At 41.7% G+C, this 21426-nt stretch overlaps 1 protein-coding gene across 5 annotated transcripts in view; it reads right to left on the bottom strand.

Moving 5' to 3' along the window:
* Window positions 1-21426, bottom strand: part of tefu (Serine/threonine-protein kinase tefu) — a 154391-nt gene that overhangs the window by 89144 nt on the left and 43821 nt on the right. For all 5 annotated transcript variants that reach the window (XM_067118592.1, XM_067118621.1, XM_067118596.1 and 2 more), the window contains exons 24-27: window positions 19924-20148; window positions 18472-18653; window positions 15626-15965; window positions 13390-13614 (exon numbers count right to left, since the gene is read on the bottom strand). In XM_067118592.1, coding sequence (XP_066974693.1) covers window positions 13390-13614; window positions 15626-15965; window positions 18472-18653; window positions 19924-20148 — 972 coding nt within the window. The remainder of the gene's footprint in view (window positions 1-13389; window positions 13615-15625; window positions 15966-18471; window positions 18654-19923; window positions 20149-21426) is intronic.

Below are 21426 nucleotides of genomic sequence, written 5' to 3'. Positions count from 1 at the left end.
AGGAAATATGAAGCCGAGCAAAGGCAGTATGAAGAGGAAAGAGAAGAAAGAAGGAGACAGCATGAGTTAGCCTGCAAGGAAACTGAGTTAGCCCTAAAGGAGAAGGGAGCTCGAGCTTGAGAGAGCGAAAATGGAGAATGCCGAAGCTATGGCTAGCCATCAAGCCTCCAGTCCTACACCTGCTGCATCAAACGCTCCAATTTCGAGCATCAATTCCCTAGTCCCCAAGTGGACTGAGGACGAGCCAGAAGCATGGCTGGAGGAGATCGAGGCTCTTTCGATAACTACAGCACCACGGAGACGGAGAGAGCCTTAATACTAGCCAAGCATATGGAGGGAAAAGCCAAGGCAGCGCTTCGCTCACTGGAGAAGAGCCAGAGAGGCAACATGGCAGAAGTTCGTAGAGTCATTACCAAGGCCTACGAGATAACCCCAGAAAAATGGAGACAACGGTTCCGAGGTCTTGCCAAGGAAGTCGGCTGGTCTTGGACAGAATGGGCATGTCACAAAACCCAGTCCGGGACGCCTGGTTCGACTCCTTGGCCTGCACGACGTTTGAGGATCTCTTCAATCGGACCATGCTAGAAGACCTTTTCCAATGTGTGCCAGGGCCCCTTGCAGTATATCTTAACGATAAACAGCCCTCCACACTTATGGAAGCTTGTCGCATGGCTGATTCGTGGGAAACTTTCAATCAGTCGCATAGCACCTCTCAGAAGCGAATCATCCCTCCGGCCTACCTCTCGAACTCCACTGCGCCCGAAGAATGGACTGCCTAGCAAGACCCTGTGCAACTATTGCAAGAAGGGGGCCACGCTGAAGCTGAGTGCCGATACAAACTCGGCACTAATAAGCAGCCTAACCCTACCAGCCAGAACTCCGCTCCCGATTTATCCGCTCTGCCCTCTCCTCCAACAGTTACTGCAGGCCACCGAGCCCATCCAAAAGGCCCGTGCAGATCCTGTGGGGCTGCTAGCCACTACAATGCTGGATCTCCGGCCTGTCCACATCATGTCCCCACCACCAAATTTGTCAACCTAATCAGCACTTCATTTTCTGCTGCTGGTCCGCACCGGATCCTTTACCCCGAGAGACTGGAAACCCAGTTCATCTCGGTGGCCCCTCTTCAGAGCACTAGCCTGCCAGTGACCCTTCCGGTCACAGTAGACACTGCGGCAGACATTAGCCTGATCACTAGGGCCCAAGTGCCAGCCAGTGCCATGGTTGACGAAGAAACGCTTGTGGGAAATGAAGTGGATAGAGGGCCACACCATCACCGTTCCTACTGTCCAACTCCAGGTTATGACACCTTGGGGCACGATACCCCACCGCCTTTGGCGTGGTAGGTGGAATTCGGCCCGGGTGGTCTTCTTGTTGGTCGGGATCTTCTCTGCGGAAGCCCGTTACCAACGCCACTTCGCAGCCGCGTTACCTCCTCCACAGAGGCCACATGTAAAACTCTCAACCATGACAAACCTCCACCTTCCACCCACCAAAGTGGTCCGCGGAAGGGGCACAACCCAACCTATTTCAGGCCTAGCCCTCTCCAATCGCGAAGGGCTGGCCCACCAAGAGGTCCTCCCCCTCCGCGAAGAGAGATTCAGGAGGAGCAGTATTGCTGCAGGACGTGCAAGCGGGCAGACCACTCCACAAATTGGGAGGGCTGCCCAAGCAAGCAACGCCCAGCGGACGCCCCCGAACAAAACTCTAGGAGAGGCTACGATCTCCTGCTGGGGCAGGAATCTCTGCCGCAGCCAAACCCAAGTCGTCCGAGGTATTGCACCTCCGGACCACTCATCAGGCATGCCTGACCTCAACTGCTGCCAGTGCCACTTGCGAGCACTGAGCAGTACCAGACTCCGTCCGCCACGGACGTTGAGCTACCAATGGAAAAGGCCCCTATGCCGGGTCTAAATCATGAGGCGAATCCTCCTCCGGGAGATTTAGGATTCCCATGCAGTTGATCATTGCGACTGGAGAGCCTCCAGCACCCGAACCTTCTTCTTTCGCAAAATTTGACTCCAGGGGATGAACCCTGGAGGATCGAAAATGGTACCCCTTCCTTGGAAGACCAGGAACTGGCATCCTCGGACGCAGAAGTCGAGATCGCTCTCGCTCCGGTTGTCGCAGCAGCCGGAGTAGGAATCCTCCCGCAGCTTTTTGCAGTTGCCCCTGACTTCGCGCCCGCGGTGCCCTTCTGGCCTGTCCCAGTCGGTGCTCATCACCTGCTAGGCCAGCTACTGATAGGCCTTGGAGGAAACCGAAGAAGAAGAAGAAGGGGCGAAGAGAGCCCAGTAGTTGCCGAGCTATACGCTCATCCTGGCACTAGTGCCCTTTCGGCACAGTGCCCTAACATCTAAGAGTGATCCTGGCCCCTTGCCCAGAGAAGGTAGCCAGTGTGATCTCTTCCTTTTATTTGTACCTAGCCTAGGCCACCTTAAAGTCACGGTACATCAATTTAGTAACCTTGTTCTTTCCACTTACCACCGAGCCGCAGTAATCATGTAAGTAGCCTAACTAATTTCAGTAATCTTAACTATTGTGAAACGAGCCCACGATGCTTGTGACACGCATGGCCTAAGACCTCAGTGAGGCACCCATTTATCATATGAGGCAACCCTCATGAATTAACTAGTAAATTTTAATTGTATTAAACATAAACCATGTTGTAATTTAGTTAGAATGTTAACTCTTATGTTGGTGCTACGGTTCGGGTTAGGATAGGTTAGGCTAGGGAATATCATAGAACGTACCACTAGGCTAGGTCTAAAACACATCATGATTGTAGGAGGTAGCCTATAATAACCGTGAGCACCTTCCAGTACTATTAGAATTAGGTAAAGTAGTGATTATAGCTCATATCCTATCTAGGGTTAGGTAGTTCTGTAGCTAGGTAGGCTAACCAGGACTAATCTGCTCAGGGGAAGGAGAGTAACCTACGAGAGGCGAACAGCTTGTTTAGTATAGACCTTCACGCCCGAAAAGGGAGTGAAGGCCCTCTTAAAGGGGGAGCTTTTATAAATATTTACGCTGTTCGCCCCTCGAACATTTAGGGATAGAAATATCAGCCTGACTGAGACAGGGAAATTGCTTTGTCCCACGATAGGTAGCATTTAGGCATTTAACCCCATAGGCTGGAAAGTTTGTAAACAAAATATGTTAGGGCATTAGGGACCTAAGCCTCAGAGAGGTTTACGCTCAATGACCCCTAGTTATGGTGGCCCTTAAGCTTTATTCTATGCATTCGACGATGCCTTTGTCAAGGTCGGATTGCCCGGGCGGTATAAGTCCTCCTCTGGAAGAACGGCGGTCGGGTCAGACAGTGAGAGAGATCCCAGCGGTCACGGAACCAGGGTGACGCTGCGTGCGTGTTGAACGATATTCTTTATTACTTTCTCTCCTCGTCTATCTTAATTAGTGAATTGGGAAGACTGCCAGAATACGACTCCTGAGGTTCCTCGTTTGCGCAGCGACTCGACGTTCACGGTAAGTCCGATTCTTGTTGAAGCTTTCGATTGACTAGTTCTTTTCTGTATTTCACATTTTTTTTCTTTGTTTTCTTCCTTCAGCCACCACTTAGGTATATGTGTTTACAAAGTCTAGATTAAGCCTAATTATTTTATTGTTAGCTTCAACCCCATTATTCCAGTAAAATACCTAGGATTTAGGGTAAGCAAAATCAGGTTAAATCTCGATGCTTTGATTGCCTCGCGTCCGAATGTTTGGAGGAACCGTTGCGTTTAAAATCAAATTCATCTCAAATATTCTTTTGTTAAGGTTAATAACCCTTAACTGGCGACCTTTGGCTAATTAACGTCTGTCTTTGAGGTTAACTTTTGGCTTCAAGTGACAGGTTACGTGTAATCTTGGTTTGCAGGGCCGTAAAATTTACGTAAATTGAATAATACATGATCAACCAAGACTCTCACACGTAACACTTTCATTCCTCTCTCTCAAAACACTGTCTCATGCTATCATCTGTCCTGAGAACAGCAGCTGCCATTTGCACTTCATTTACTGTTAAAAAAGTTTTTATTAAGCTGCAGTATGTTGACAGAAGGGACAATTTCATTGTCAACACTTCAGCCAGCCATAAAGGCAAGAAAGGCTATCAAGTTGGAATTACAACTGAATGTGATTAATCAGTATAAAGGAGGAAAAAGAATAAGCACAATAACACATGACCTAGAACTTCCTCATCCAACAGTGCTGACAATGCTTCAGGGTCAAGAATGCATATGTGAAGATGTTAAAATGTTTTTCTTCAAGGAACTCTACTGTAATTACAAAGCAAAAGCAAGGGCCAATACATGAAATGGAACAGTTACTGATGGTGTGGACAGAAGACCAGATTAAAAAAAGGAACACTAATATGCCTTATTACCATCCAGGCAAAGGCTAGAAGTCTGTTTCAAACCCTTATGGAACATGCAGGTGATGAATATAAACGAGAATTCATTGCAAGTAGTGGATGGTTCGAAAAGGTTCAAAATAGGATCCAGTTTGCATAATGTTAGCATAACAGGAGAGGCAGTGAGTGCAAAAGAATTAATGAAAAAGGATAAAACATTATAACATTTAGGATGCAAAAACTATGAGTTGATAACCATTCTTAGAATAAACTTAGAAAATTTCCAAGTAAATGTGAAAACGTAAACCACCAAACGTGCCCCACACGTGATACACAAACATCTTAAAAATGCTTTGTAACACTATGACAAAAGTGAAATAGGTTGAGATAAAACTAAAGACAAGTTATGGTTGAAGTACTTTCAAATACTGTACTTAATTACTATGGTGATATTCATCAGAGTCAACTGAAATAAGGTTAAAATTACTTTATTCTGGGTGCAGTTATCACTGGCTTACCGTCGAAGCATATGAAACTTGTCTGTAAACATACGGCAAGTTACAAAACACTGAGATGAATTGGAAAATTAATTCGTGAAATGAAATACAAGACTGATAAAATATTCTTCTGTGTACTGTAAATTAAGTAAGTATAGCTTAGTTTTACCAGACCACTGAGCTGATTAACAGCTCTCCTAGGGCTGGCCCGAAGGATTACACTTATTTTTTACGTGGCTAAGAACCAATTGGTTACTTAGCAACGGGACCTACAGCTTATTGTGGAATCCGAACCACATTATAGCGAGAAATGAATTTCTATCACCAGAAATAAATTCCTCTAACTCTTCATCAGCCGGCGGCGGGAATCGAACTCCTGCCCATCGAATGACGGTCTGAAGCTCAACCAACTCGGCCAACAAAGGGCTTTCTGTGTACTGTAAGTAGATAAGTATCACACTAGGTTAAAACTTAAAACAAAAAAAGCTAAACAGTGGACCTTTTCGTATGATGTCATAAATGACAAAATGCCACATGTACTGTAGATGTAAACACAGGATAAGTTACAAACACAAAGTTTTTGTGTTATTACAAGGCTAAATGGGAAATTGATCACAAGAAAACAGAAGATTAATGATAACTGTTTAATAAATTTCTTATAAGCAATATACTAAGAGTCTAGTCTATGGCACAATATGAATGATGCAATGCTTGGTAAGTATAATTCTTGGTAAGGGAACACAACAATGTAAAAAGGTAAAACAAATGAATTATACATTATTGTAAAGAATGATAAGAAAGTTACTGTATAAAAATACATTCATGTTGATGAAACCATATTAGGAGTTAGGCTAAGGGGTAGTTCAAATGTAATGATGGAAATCCTTCATTAAAATTAATGACAATACCCTTAATAATTGGTGGACTGGAAAAACGAATTGGTTTTCATCTTATCAAGATGCTAAGCGAATCACTCGAAACTGAAAGTCTACGATCAAGTGTGCATACATAAGTGCGTAGTTGTGTAAGCTCAAATTGCACTGTTCAAGACGTGTACGATGACTTGAGAGGGGAAAGAAATGTAACTCCCCTTATTTTCATCTCATTTGAAATACCATATTTCTCCCTTGTAAAAGGTATGCACTTATCGTAGTTTATAATGTTCATAACACTTGATAATGTTCTTTTGTATTTTTGCCTTGATGTAACAGCCAATTGCCAAGAGCTGTTATGGTAATGTTACGTAAGTTGCACCATGGTGAGCTTGCGAGTGGTTGCGGTGCCACCAACCGTATGCTATGATGTGTGATGTTCTTCCAAAACTTTACGAATATGTCAATTCTCGAGTTAAATTCCACCTGTGATGCATGTAGAGCCAGGCTAACTGTGTAATGCAACAGTAAAGTTAGGCATGAGTACAGTATAGCCTTGGCTAAGGACTGCATGCTGTTTGGCACAAGATGCTGTCCTAAATGAACTTTTGTATTACAGGGAACCAGTATCAGTACCAGTTTAGGAACCACTTCTAACAATTATGGAAGGAATCCACTAGGAATAAGTTGTTTACACCATGTATCCTCCTACTAAGAAGCATTAAACAAACCATGGGAGTCAGCCTTTCCCTTAACCCTAACCCTAACCTTTTTATTTCCACTTCTGCTTCCATCTACCATTACAGATTTTGTTTTAAATTAATAAAAAAATTGACTATCACCATCCACATGTCATTTACATTAAAAATTAGCTAAAAGTACTATCTGCTAACTTAATTAGCTAAAAGTACTATCTGCTAACTTCTCTCTCATGGTTAGTACTATCTGGCAAATTTTCTCTATGGGTAATACTAACTGGCATTTATGTAAAGAAGTAAAAGGAGACTGATTCTGTGGTTCTTGAGGATGAAAAATGAAATTTTATGATAAAATAACGTTTCACTTATACTTACCCGGTAGTTACATATAGCTGTCGTCTTTGACGTCACGGCAGTATTCAAATTTCGCGCTAGCCAACATCGTTATTAAAGGTGAACCCTCTACCCCGCCCTCTATCGGGATCGGGAACCGTCCCAAGAACACTTCATAAGTTTTTGCCCAACTGCCCAGGTGAGGAGGAGGGAGGGTTATGATTATGTAACTACCGGGTAAGTATAAGTGAAACGTTATTTTATCATAAAAATTTCATTTTCACTTATACAACTTACCCGCAGTTACATATAGCTGATTGGCACCTTGAGGAGGTGGGGCCCTGGCAGCTAATAAAATTCTTGGAATTATCTACTTGCAACAAGTTAGACATAGGTTCCTTACCTTTTAAAGGTAGCTGACTCAGTGGTTACTGCCTCTGTAGTCTGCTGGCCTTTATATTGTGCCGAGAGGATATAAAGGGATCCGTGTGTCGGACACAATAAAAACAGTACCTGCCGAGAGAACATGGCTGCGCGCACGACAAGTCTGATGCCCTTGATCAGGCGCAGTACAACGAACAACAAAAAACGAGGGATCACCTAACATTACCATAAAACCAATACCAAAGATTAAAAACTGGAAGATACTAACACATCATGTATCTCCAGGCAACCTTCAAAAACAACAACCCCAACACCAAGGTGAAAATGTTAGTTAAGGAGCGGACTCCTTTTCACCCTCCCCAACAACACCGTCAGCAGTCGCAATAAAGGGCCCCAGCGCACTGCACTCTTTCTCGAAAACAGTTTGCACGTCCACTAAATAATGCGATGCAAACACTGACTTGCATCTCCAAAAGGTGGACTTAACCAAGTCCTTCACAGATAAGTTTCTGCTAAAGGCTACAGAAGTCGAAACCGCTCTAATCTCGTCAATTTTTACCTTAAGAATACTCATCTCCGAGTCAGCACACTGCTCATGAGCTTCTTTTATCAGGCTTCAAAAAGAAAGAAAGGGCATTCTTAGAGAGAGGCCTCAAGGATCTCTAACCGAGCACCAGAGGTGGTCATTGGGACCTCTGAGCTTCTTCGTTCTCTGAACGTGGAACTTGAGAGCTCTCACAGGGCAGAGGTACCTTTTCGGGTTCTTCGGGACCGACCAATTGGGAAAGGTCCTTAATTTCAAACTCTCTTGGCCAAGGTCTAGACGGGTCTTCGTTCTTGGCTAAGAAACCAAGAGTAGACATACATACTGCCTTCCCTTAGCAAAGCCTACTCTCTTGTCAATCGCATGTAGCTCACTTACTCTCCTGGCCGTAGCCAGAGCTACCAAAAAAAGAGTCTTTTTCGTGAGATCCTTCAAGGAGATATTCGCCATCGGTTCAAAGGACTGAGACCGTAACCATCTCAGCACTACGTCAAGATTCCACGCCACTGGTCTCTTCTGGTCTCTCTTTGACGTATTAAATGATCTAATCAGATCTGAAAGGTCTTGACTCAAAGACACTTCAAGACCCTATGTCGAAAAACCGAAGCTAACATGGCTCTATACCCTTTAATGGTAGGTACAGCAAGCTTTTTCTCTCTGTGGAGGAACAAGAGAAAATCGGCCATCTGGGCTATAGACGTCAAGAAGAAGACACGCCTTCTCTTCGACACCAGGACCTAAACTGTGTCCACTTCGCCTGGTAAACATTGTCGGAGGATTCTCTTCTTGGCTTCGCGATAGCTTCCAAGCCTCTCTTGAAAAGCCTCTCTTTCTGATGAGTCTCCTGACAGTCTGCAGGCGACAAGATGAAGAGCGGACAAGTTTTGGTGGAACCTCTGAAAGTGGCGGCTGTCTAAGTAAATCTGGTCTCTCTGGCAGAAGTCTCGGAAAGTCTGACAGTAGGTTTAGAAGGTCCGGGAACCACTCCTGGACGGCCAGAATGGAGCCACCAGAGTCATCCTTACGTTTCGATGGCTTGAGAACTTCGAGATTACCTGCCGCAGGATCTTGAATGGGGAAAGGCATACAGGTCCAGGTCCGACCAGTCCATGAACATTGCATCCACGAAACCGCTTTGTTGTCTGGAACTGGAGAGCAGTAAAGGGGCAGCCGAGTCGTTTTGTCGGTTGCAAAAAGATCTATGAGCGGGCGTCCCCATATCTTCCAAAGCTCCTTGCAAACTAGGGATGTAAAGTCCACTCGTTGGATAGGACCTGGTTCTTTCTGCTGAGAAGGTCCGCTGCTACATTTTTCTCCCCTTGAATGAATCTCGTTACTAGTCTGGTCCCGATCTCCTCCGTCCAAACTAGAAGCTCCTCGAGGTCTCGTAGAGGGACCACGAGTGAGTGCCCCTGTTTCGAATGTATGCCAGAGCGGTCGTGTTGTCCGCCTGGACCAAGACGCATTTGCCTTCCACTTCTTTTGAAAGGCTAACAGGGCTAAGTGAACCGCTTTTAGTTCTTTTCGATTGATATGCCAGTTTCTCTCTTCTCTTGCCACTGGCCCGAAACTTCTTTTGTCCCCATAGTCGCTCCCAGCCCTTGTCCGAGGCGTCGGAAAAAGAGTTAGGTCTGGGTTCGGAAGCTGAAGAGGAAGTCCTTGACAGCCTTCCTTCTGACCTCCACCAACGGAGGCACTCCTTTATCTTTTCCAAATGGCGAATGTGAAGGAGTCCGGGAACTGTTTCCTGGGCCACTTCTCTTGCAGGTAAAACTGCAGTGGTCTCAGGTTTAAGCGCCCCAGTTTTACAAACTTCTCCACTGAAGTTAAGGTTCCCACGAGGCTCATCCATTCGTTCGCGGAACAAATCTTCCTCTGCAGAAAGTCGTCTATCTTCTGCAGGCATGAGGCTATCCGTTGGTTGGACAGAAAAGCCTGAAAAGTCTGAGAGTCCAGACTCACTCCCAAATAGACAATCTGCTGACTGGGAGTAAGGCAAGACTTCTTCTCGTTGATAATGAGGCCTAGAGACTTCGTTAATTGAAGAGTCTTTGATAGGTCCTCCAAACAGCTCTCCCTCAAGCAGCTTTGAGCAGCCAATCGTCGAGGTACATGGAAACTCAATTCCTTCCAGGTGAAGATGTCTGGCTACTGACAACAGGATCCTTGTGAAAACTTGCGGGCTGTCGACAGACCAAGCAGAGGGAACGGAACTGATAAACCTGTCCCTCGAAGACGAACCTCAGGAACTTCCTGAAGCTGGATGTATCGGGACGTGAAAATAAGCGTCTTGGAGGTCTATCGAAACCATCCAATCCCCTGATGTAAAGACGCCAAGACCGACTGAGTTGTCTCCATGGAGAATTTTGTCTTCTGAATGAAGACATTCAACGACTCACGTCCAGGACGGGTCTCCATCCCCTGATGCTTTCGTAACCAGGAACAGACGATTGTAGAAACCTGGAGATAGAGGGGCATGAAGCTGTTCTATCGCTTCCTTCTCCAGCATGGCTCGGACTTCTGAGCGAAGGGCGTCTAGTTTCGGGAGTTGTGCGAAGCACGCCTGTAAAGAAACTGGAGCCTCCACTAAAGGAGGTTTGGAAAGGAAGGGGATGGCATATCCTTCTTTTTAAAACTTGGATCGTCCAAGGGTCTGCCGAGATCTGTTGCCACTCTTGCCAGAACCTTTGCAGTCTGGCTCCTACAGCTGAATGGAGGACAAAAGGTTCATTTCTTCTCTGGGGCAGTCGAGGTTCTAGGCGTGGCTTTGCCTTTTCCTCTGGCCCTGCCAAAAACACGTTTAGAGGGTCTTCCTTTATACTGTCCATACGAGAAAGCGGGGACGAAACACCGCGCACAGAAGCGGTAGAAAGCACAGGTCTCTTCGCTTTCTTGGCAGACTGCGACAGAAGATCCTGGGTTGACTTCTGGGCTAATGCCTGGGAAATTGCAGCAACTAACTCTTGCGAAACAGATGAGCCTTGTTTAAAGGAGAAAACAAGAGAGCCGACTTCTGGCTTGAAGAAACACCTTTGCTAGGAAGGAGCACCAAAGTTGCCTCTTTTTGAGAACCCTGTCGTAAATAAAGAGGCCAGTTCTACTGCACTGTCGCAGATGCCCCTATCCATGCAATCCACTACTCCTACCACATCATCCAAGAGCTCGGAAGGAAGATTAAAATCCTTAATCTTCCTGGCTAAGGCCGCAATCGCCCAGTCCAGGAAGCTCACAATTTCAAGAGTCCAAATACGCTCTTGAAAACTTGATCCAGTTCGGAGGACGTAAAGAAGACCTTTCGCAGAATTAAGTGCGGTCCTCCTACTGGCATCCAAGAGACTGGAGAAGTCCCCTGTGCGGAGGCAGCCACACCCAGGGAAAACATTTCCCAGTCTCATACCAACTCCGGTTCTGGAAGGAACGATTTCCAGGAGGGGGAAGACAGAAGACGTTCTTTCCAATTTCCCTCTTCTCGGCCAGCCAAGCATCCATCTTCTTAAGGCCTTTCTTCGCGAGAGACGGACAGGACAAGTTTGGTAAAGTCCTAAGAAGAAACAGAAGCCTTGTCCTCTTGTACTGGGACCCAGGAGACGGAGGAGCCGCAGGCGAGAACGAATCAGGGAAGTTCTCAATAAAGAACTTCAAGAGCTTCTTGTAGGAAGAGAGCGCGGAGACTTCTCCTCCTTACACTGCTCCTCTAAGCCCGAGAGGAGTTAGGTCAGAAATTGGGGATAAGTCCAGCTGGACAACATCTTCATCCAAGTCTCCTTGAACTGAGACTTGAGTTACACTGAGCGGGGGCTGGAAGGCTAGTGACATATTCTTGCTGTGTCACCGAAAGAGATTGAGCCTGTTGAGGAGCCATCGGAGGCGCCAAAGGAGGCGCAGTTGATACAGCAACCGGTGGTGGCGCCAAAGCGCGGAGCCGTCGTTACCACAACGACAGGAGGCGTCAATGAAGGCGCAAGCGGCGGCGCTACCGAGCGGCAGACATAGTCGCCGAGGCGGGCGCCGCTGGTATCACAGGAGGCGCCAAAGGAGGCGCAATCGGCACAGCAGCCAAAGGTGGCGCCAACGGAGGCGCAAGCGCGGCGCGCTACGAGCGATAGAACGAGGCGATGTGGTGGGCGCCGCTGGCATCGTGGGGAGGAGCCAAAGAAGAGACTTGATTTTTAGACAAAAGTTGTAAAATCGAGTCCAAACGGGCGTTAATTCCGTCAATCACAAGCTGTTGAGGTCCATCGAATGCTGGAGCAGGCGCCACAGGAACAGGAGTCACAGGAGTCGCTGGCGCCAAAGGAGCAGGCCTATCAGATGTAATCGTCTGACAGGGAGGATCCGCCGATAACGAATGAGACGAGTCCGACGAAGAAAGCCTCTCCGGTTCTGCCCAAAAGCTACAGGAGGGGGAAGGATCCTCCAGAAGAGCCTTCTTCTTAGGAATCTTCAATGGAGAAAGCAGACGAGACCTCTTCAAAGGTCTAGAAGAGTCGCGAAAACGCCAACCTCTAGGCGGGGAGGAACTCCAACTGGATCCACTCGACACTCTCCGCTCCTCACCTTTTTAGGTGGTGAGGGCCAGCAGCCTGGGAAGCGGCAACAGGACTGCTTGAGGGGGCAACTACTGGGAGCAGGTCCCACTCACCTCCTTTCGGCTTTCGGCATGCCTTCTCCCTGAACCTGGGAGCCTGACAGGGCCTAGACCTGGGAGCGTGAATGGGCCGAGAAGCTACCTCCTCCACAACACTTACACAAGGCACAACACTCAGATATCACTGCGGTCTACTAACCACTGCAAATTGTCCCCATTTTCTGCATGGAAGACATAAACGCATTAAGGACTGACACGGTATCAGGATTGGGAGAAACGGTGTCCGGGGTAGGTAAAACTACAGGAACTACAGGGGAGCAGGAATAATAGGATTTACAAAAACCTCTTGACTACCTCCTGACCTCAAGACCTAGAAGAGGCCTTCCTAATCCTATCTCTTTCTAGCTTCTTCATGTACTTCCCCAAAGCACTCCAGTCAGACAAAGTTAGAAGTTCACACTCGTTATAAGTCAAATCAGCAGAACATTTTTGCCCCTGCATGAAAAGCACGAAGTGTGCGGATCTAGACTAAACTTAACAAGCCTGGTTTTGCAGCCTTGCTGCAAAACCGATACCACTAGAACCAGAATCAGACATAATAGTCCAACTAATAATAACTCTCAAGCAATAACTAGCGCCAGCAAAAACAACAAACCGAGTACTTCACCAAAAAAGGAATTAGAAGTTCGAATTGTTGAGAAATACTACCAGCAGCAGAACCATTACCGGTTCGCACGGCAAAACTAATGAAGTGTTCTTGGGACGGTTCCCGATACCCCGATAGAGGGCGGGGTAGAGGGATCACCTTTGTAACGACGATAGCGCTAGCGCGAATTTGAATACTGCCGTGGCGCCAAAGACGACAGCTATATGTAACTACCGGGTAAGTTGTATAAGTGAAAGATACAATTTTTTCCTTTCATGTATGTCTCGATGACCATTCTGCAAGACCACATCAGCATGATCAAGTTTGAAGGAGCCACACACAGGAATGACAGGGCACGCACTCTAGAACTCTTCTTCTTTTGAGGTTTATTAAGTTTGTAAGACTGGGTCTATTTCACACAAAGTAAGGCTATTTACGATGAATGGGTTTGCAAGGACAAAGTTAGCTTAACTTACCTCAAACAAGTCTCCAATGAATTTCAAAGTATGCTCTATCACAATAGCAGGGAAATGCGGAGGATTGGGCGCAATAACCAATCCCTCCTTACAGATGCTTGGGTCATGCACTAATTTCACAATATTTAGAGTTATGTCTCCAATATATCTTGTAACCAAAGCATTAAAATTCTGCTTTCCAAGTGACTTTTCTAGGAATTTATAGCGACACTTAGCATTCTTAATCTGTAAAATAAAAACAAAAAAATTGTAGTACTACTGTACCTTTCATTTCCCAAAATGTGCATAGCTAAATATCATAAACAATAATAATGATATTAACATGATACCAGATTACCAGAATATGGAATTGAATATTCAACTTTAACAGTTTTAATAGCATCAACACAAAAATGAAAGTACATCATAACGCGATGCATTTTTTAAAAAACTGTAATCAATACTTTCAAACAGAAAAAAAGAAATGGAATAAGAACAGGCCTAACCCTCAGTTAACAATACAAAATTAACAAGGCCAAGAATTAAAGTTCTCACCACCTACCAGGGTGTCCCACAGGGTTTGTTCTCATAAAATAAAATAAAAATAATACTATATCTATAAGATTACATTTAAGTAAAAAAATCTTATGTCTGATATATTGAAAATGTTGAAGACTTGCATACAATGCAATAAACCTATAAACAAAGTTTGTCACTGCTGTTAGCTGACATTAGGAGGTTAAAAAAATGTTTCACAGATAATGCTGCCCTACATTTCTTATGGATGGGGAATTGGGTCACAATGGGTGGCCATTAAATAGTTGTGTTCAATGGGTGGGCAAAAGTCTCAGATACGGTACTACTACTTTGATTTTTTTCTACTGACAATTGCAATTACTCTACTGATAGATTTATTATGTAAAAGCAAACACCCTCCAGATATTCAAAACAGAAAGCATCAAGTTTTGAGGCATCAGGGAAAGGGCAAGAATTAGGAGTATAATAAATTCTGAAAAAGGATTAGGAGTAAGTACTGAAGAGTGGGGGCATTTTTTGTACGAGATTAAACTATATAAAGTGTTTATTTGAAGAAAACAAAAACAGAAAGCTGGAAGTTACAGAAGATGTTACAGATTCCGTCTGAAAAGGACAAAAAGTTGATTTCAGTAGGAGAGGCATTCAGAAATGAAAGATTTCCTCTTAACACTGGCAAGCTTACTCTTTCAGCATCACAAATTACAATTATGCTTAGCAAATTTAAATAGAGGCATGAGAAGCTGCTGCAGGGGATGCCCAAAGTGAAATAAACCCATCCTCTTGGCTCAATAGTCAAGGAGCAGCAGTAGTCAAACACAAGGTTATGGAAGAACATTTTCAAAAGGGGAACATATGCCTCAACCACCACATTAAATCTTCATTGAAACAAGGAGTTGGCCATTCATGATGCCCAAAACTTGAACAACTATCGACACGAGGGATAACCCAAAGAATGATTTGTAAAGTACCATGCTGTGAATGCTTTATGTGTCAGGAAGAAAGTTGGGCAGAAGATGAAGAGTAAAGATATCTTTTACAAACAGTTAAATGATTAACAGCAAATAAAAGCTCAACAATGTCAGATGCATGTGTGTGACAGTATGGGAGTGTATTGGCTATTTAATTCATTCTTGTGTTATGTCTAAAGCAATAACGTCAGCACCTCTTGTGTTATGTCTAAAGCAATAACGTCAGCACCTTTTATGTCACTTATGTGCGGAATCATAAAACCTGACTTAGTTCACCTACGAATCCCCATGCGCAAGCTTTAGCAAACAGGTAAGAAGAGCACAATCATAACAAAAAGTACAGTTGTTACAGAAGGAAAATCTGGTGGAATCAGAGAAAGAGAGAACATCATGGTTTTCATTAACAACTAGCGTTCCTTCTGTTGCACACTGCAACCTGTAGTAAACGTTATATGCAGTTCCCTGACTCCAAACTATATTGTCTTCTTTACTTTTAAAGTGCCTCCTCTGGTCTCTCCTCAGCCTACATGTCAAATATTTAAAACTTAATTCTAATAAACATCAAACACCATATTTAAGAACAAACCCTTAGGGTAAGCCTTAAAAGTGTCTAATCACATAGCATGACTGTTGTTTGTTTAAACTATAATTCTTTAAAGAACATCCATTATTCAAGAGGCAATTCAATATGTATACAAATCAACAGCTGTAACTAACTAGACTTTAATCAGAACTAGTCTGCAAAAACCTACCTTCGTATTTTCTATCACATTTTCCAAAGAATAAGTCTCAACAGCAATGTAAGGGAAAATATGGGCCATCAATACTGGAAAATGCTCAATCAAGAGGTCATTGATAGTTTTTTCACTATCAGTGCAAAGAGCTTCCAAAGGCTGTAGAATATTGAACTCTAGCAACACAGGTAAAAGTAGGTCTAAATTCTCTTCTAGCAGGGACTTGAAACTTGTTGTCTCCAAAAGACATGAAGGGAACATCTGAAAATCTTTTTGATCATGTAACCACTGTGTAGCCAAGTATGGAAGATGCTGTCTAATGTATTGTTTCGTTGACATATTCCTTGATGCTGCTATCCTGCAAAAAATCAAGAACAAAATCAATCTCATACTCGATAACAAGAACTTATTCTAATTAATTCATCTATCCAATTTTTGCCATTATATTAAAAGAAACCTCTCACTGAAAACCTACATATAACTTTACTGTCTATCTATGTCTGTTATTCACCACTTACCAGCACAATTGCCTAAAAAGACCTTGATAAAAATTTATAACAATGAAAACAAAATAAACAAAAGAAAAATCTTAATTCTTAAAAAAATCTGAAAAACTAAAAAATTACAATAAATTAAAATAACAGTAGCAAAAAATTATTTCTTCATGTTCTCTACAAATCACAAATTTAAACATTACACAACAAATTTTTTGATTGCATGTAATTCTTGTCATGGTTATAATACATCCTTACCAATATCTGAAATTAACATAATTTTAGATTAAGATGGATCAACTCCAGCAGGGAGGTGTCACCTAAGATGGCACACTGCACTCACCACAAGAGGTTCTTGGCAGCAAGACACACTACTTCCACTCTTTTTACTTTGCCTGTAGTCCCTCTAGTCTCTTACTGCATAGCATCATTCACTCATCTGGTTACAATTTTATATGATGTTAAGTATCAACAATCAAATTTACCTACATATACTGTAATAATTAGGTATTAATAATAAGGATTTCTTTAAAGAAAAGACAGTTCACCTTCTCTATTGAGTGTTCATACGACTGAAAGGAGTAGCTGCATAAACTCTTGCTCATGACTAAAGTATAGTATTAATTATTTCAGTGAAAAGCAAATCCAAAGTGATTGTGTACATTGAAAATGAAGATGGAGAACAGGTCCTAATAATGGTAATAATTGTTTAGTTACATTTTTTATGTAAAGGCTGGTGAGATGGGTAAACCGTGGTCCTTAAATAGTCCCACAGTAAGGGCAAAAATAATAAACAAAAAAAGAAAATCATCAAAAAGAAGTTTAACCATAGATATGGCTCTTTGAATGTCCCTGACATCTCTGTATTTTGTTCAACATACAAAAGAAGAGTGGGAACAGCAACGTACATTAACCTTTGGATCCCTGGATCCAGATCACTTGACTGCTTAAACTTCCAAGCAGTTGGGGCCGTTAGCTGTAAGCAATTAGTGGGATTGGGGGCAGGAACTTTGTATTTTAAGAATGAGTCTCCATTTTAAAAAATCAGTTTTGCTTCCCATTATTTTGATTTAGTTAAACCAGAGAACTGAATTTTGCTTCAAAAACAAATTAGATTTGTTGCACCACAACCCCACTATTGTATTTACAATTAGTCAAGAATCACAAATGTGACAAACTGAGCTAATGAACACCTTAGAACTGAATGACTGAGACCTGTAAGGCCCACTAAAGAGTTCCTAGGATGAGATTAGCCAATGGTCCCATGGCTCTGTAAGAAATGGCGAGTAATAATTTTTAAAGAAAAACCATGTTGTTACAGTAAAACTGAGATTTTTATGTCTGTAAGGCCACTGTATACTTTAGAAAGGGTCAAACACTTAGTTAACATGTGAGATCTAGTAGCAAGAAACCCTGGAAAGTAATGGCCACTGAGGATGTCTTTATGAGGACTAAAAGAACTACAGTGAAGAGAATAAAACTGCTGCTGCAGAATGGTAAATAAGAGTAGCTTAAATATGACATAGAAAATATATATGGAAACATGGACACTAACAAAGAGTGTAGATACTTTATAGAGGTGTGACTACAAAATGTTGTAAGTCACCCATGGAGTGCACAGGGAAATTCATATTGAAATTTAAGAAGGATCCATAAGATGAAGTGTAAGAAACTGCAAGATACACTGAGTTCTCTATGATTATGATGGTCTGGACATGAGAAGGTTTGTCAGAATAGGAACTTAATAAGGTACAGCAAGAAAAAGACTACTTGAAAAGCTAAAAAAAATCGTGGAAAAAGGGCATAGATGATGCCCTGGACCCAATGGGAATTCAAGTAGCAGGCACACAAAACAGAAGTACAACAATGAAGGCCTCACTACATTCTGAACCCTCTACATAGAAAACTTAACATAAAAACAATAACATTATGTGATGAAGTGTTTCCTTATTTCAGTTTATGATAGTGATTATACAAGACAATCATTACATATCGGTTCAAAGAAATAACTTAGATTTTAATACCACGTGGGAACCTTCAAAACTTCACAACTCATGATCAACACATCACTAAGCTACATCTCTTGATTTCCACCTGCCTAAATATAACTGAGGTTGAATTTTAAACATTGCAGAAGTTAAAGAAGTGGGGGGAAAAGCCCAAAAAGAGAATGGATGAATTGAACAGACAAAAATCACTGAAGGATGCAACAGAGAATGATAAGTAATGCCTAGTGTGCCATGCAAGACATCTGTGCGCAGTAACCCCTACAAAGCACATTGGTGACTGTGGGAGACTAAAGTGCTAAAAGAATTTCAAACACAAAATTTTAAAGCACTGTTGCATGCCCATGACAAATGATTATCTTACCTTCTGACGACTTTAGAAACAACTAGTGGTTCAATGTTACTCTGCACAACAGCTACACAAAGAGCATACAAGCTCTTAGTTTCTAAGTAGGCAGAAGTCACAGCAATGATACCCAATGTGAGAAGGTATGTTGCAACTCTAGTGTAGCCTTCATCTGGCTGGAAATCATCAGGAACAGAACCCTGTAAGTGATATTTAAATGTTTTTAGAATATAAAAGTATTAGTTATAAAAAACTGGTCACTGACATTTTCAGAAGAGCAATATGATACTATGATGACTAACTATAAAATATCTGATTTCTGAACACAAACCACGTCATCCAGGGTGTTTGGTTATTACTGACAAATTCATGCCAAACATTTTTCCAGCATATTGTTTGATCAGAACACAACTTTATGAAAAGTAAAACACATAAAACATCCAATAAAAAAACTACACACCTGAACATAAATGACCAAAATCTGCTACATCCAGTACTTGCAAGTCAGCTCTTATGCTTGCTTGGATGATATGTAACCTACTATAAAAGTAAGTGGTTCTTGGGTCACTAAGGAAACACATACAATATTTCTTCAGTGTTATACTGAAATGAATTATTCACCAAATGCCACTGGTAAACCAAGGACAAAAGGCATTGCAAATCTAAAATAAAATAAAAATAAAATAAGAAAAATTTTATTTTGCTATGTACTTGATTTTGGGTCTATTAAAAGGACTTAACAGTTTAGTATCAAAGGAGTGACAAAAAAAAAAAGATGAAAAGTAGATAAAATTCCACTGAATAACAAATTTTATGCTAATAGTAAGCACACTGCTACGTCCTTAACTATACTATCTGAACTTTACCAATAGAATCTGGTCTTACCTGACATGAGAGAGGGGAGGTGACTACACTCCTCATGGGCCCTTCCTTAATCTTACTTAAATAATGGTTGTGGGTTATCTACCCTAACAGTCCCCTAGATGTGTTTAAAATCTTCTTGTAATTTATAGCAAATCGTATTTCACCTGTACAAGATCATCTGGTAGGCCCTACAAGGGTCTTTAAAGTGCTATTCCAGTGTTTCAGTAAGCTACTTTATAATAACAGTAATACAGATGACTGTTTACACCAACAATACAGAAATGGTACTGTTTTAGTCTCATTGTTGTTACTGTTATTATTATTATTATATTACTATTATTATTATCATCATCATCATCATTATTAATTATTATTATTATTATCGTTATTATTATTATTCGGTAGATGAAACCTATTCAACCTATTTATAATGAACAAGCCCACAGGGGCCATCGACTTGAAATTCAAGCTTCCAAAGAATATGGTGTTCATTAGGAAAAAGTAATAAACAAGAGAGACTATTTTTCTTTCTATCTGCATCACAAACCAACTACTGTACATCTTAAACGACAACTAAGAATTAAAAGCTCAGTATGAAAAACTCACATGAACAGTACGAGCTTCCAGCACAGTCTGGTAGACAGACTGAAATACATCATCCTGATGTTTTGAATCAAGAAAAACACCTTCTGTCTGAACAAAAAGCAAATGGATAGACTTGGCAGCCAAAATACGAAGTTCAAGGCTTGAACTAGAGAGCATCTTGTAGAGCTCTCCACACTGATGTAATTCTGGAACGGAATACTTGGACCATTCACGTTTTGGGTCAAGCTGAAAAATAAGTCAACTGTTGATGAAATTTATACACAATTAGCATAATACTACACTTGACCTACAACTTATAAGAAAATATTGTTATGAAAACATCAAGGGGAAATCACAGACTTTAATAAGTAGTACTATATTAATATGCTACTATAGCAGGATCATCTTTTCAAAGAGTAAGGTTGTCCACAATGCTTTAGAACTACCAATAAATAGATATTTTTTAAGAAAATAAAAAAAAGGATATACATTCAGTTTCTATGCAAATAAGCTCATACTTATTTATTCCATATTATTACTTAAGGAGAGGCAACTGGTCATAGCTATCAAATTGTAACTTCATCTGGTTACCAAATTTTCCATTTTAGAAAATAAAAGAGATATACAAACAGTTTCTATGCAAAAAGCTCATACTTATTTATTCCATATTATTAATTAAGGGGAGGCAACTGGTCATAGCTATCAAGCTGTAACGTCATCTGGTTACTGAATTCTAAAGAAGTGATTAGGGGTATTCCTTATTCATGTCTGCGGAGCTAATTAAGAACTGTTTATAAGTAAACTATTTAATTTTTATACATTTTCTATCATGTTACGTATGAAAGTTTAATTTTTTATGATTGTCATATCTTTTCAATATATACTGTATATATTAGCTTATTTTCCTAATTTCAAATATACAGTTTAGCACTAATTCTGAACATCTTAAAAAAATGTTTCACCATCAACCCATTACTTAAAACAGTCCATTTTGTGTATTAAATGATATCCAAGATAACATTAAGAAAGATAACGGCAACAGGCAGCACTATGCATGAGCTTAAAGATCCATAGGTACCCAGTGTCTAAATGCCTTGCCTGTATGTCTGCAGACCTGTTCACAGCTCACAGATATTCACAAGCTTGTAAAGATTCTAAATAACTCCCTTCAATTAATAACCCATTCACTGTTCCATTTAATAATTAAACTTTTCACATCAATTAATTTCATCTCCTTTGTTTTCACATGTGGGTAATACATTTATAAACAATTTAATCTTCAGACTAGAAGATCTTACCCAGATAAACGTTTATTCTGCCTTTTGGGGAGTAGTCAGGAAAGCAAAACTATTCTAAGTTTCTTCTTCCTTCATTTTAAACTGTTTTCAAAAGCAATTTATTATTCTTTTTTGGTGATTGGTGTTTGTGTTCTAACTAGTGACAAGCTCTTAACTAGTTTGTTTGTTTTCTCCTTCAAGTCTGTACCTGTTTATTTATCTCCCGTACCTGTTTATTTATCTACCA

This window comes from Macrobrachium rosenbergii, chromosome 2 (genome assembly GCF_040412425.1).
Source record: "Macrobrachium rosenbergii isolate ZJJX-2024 chromosome 2, ASM4041242v1, whole genome shotgun sequence".
Taxonomy (NCBI): domain Eukaryota; kingdom Metazoa; phylum Arthropoda; class Malacostraca; order Decapoda; family Palaemonidae; genus Macrobrachium; species Macrobrachium rosenbergii.
Note: the sequence above shows the minus strand (reverse complement) of the source record. Positions and strands in the feature narration are given on the sequence as shown.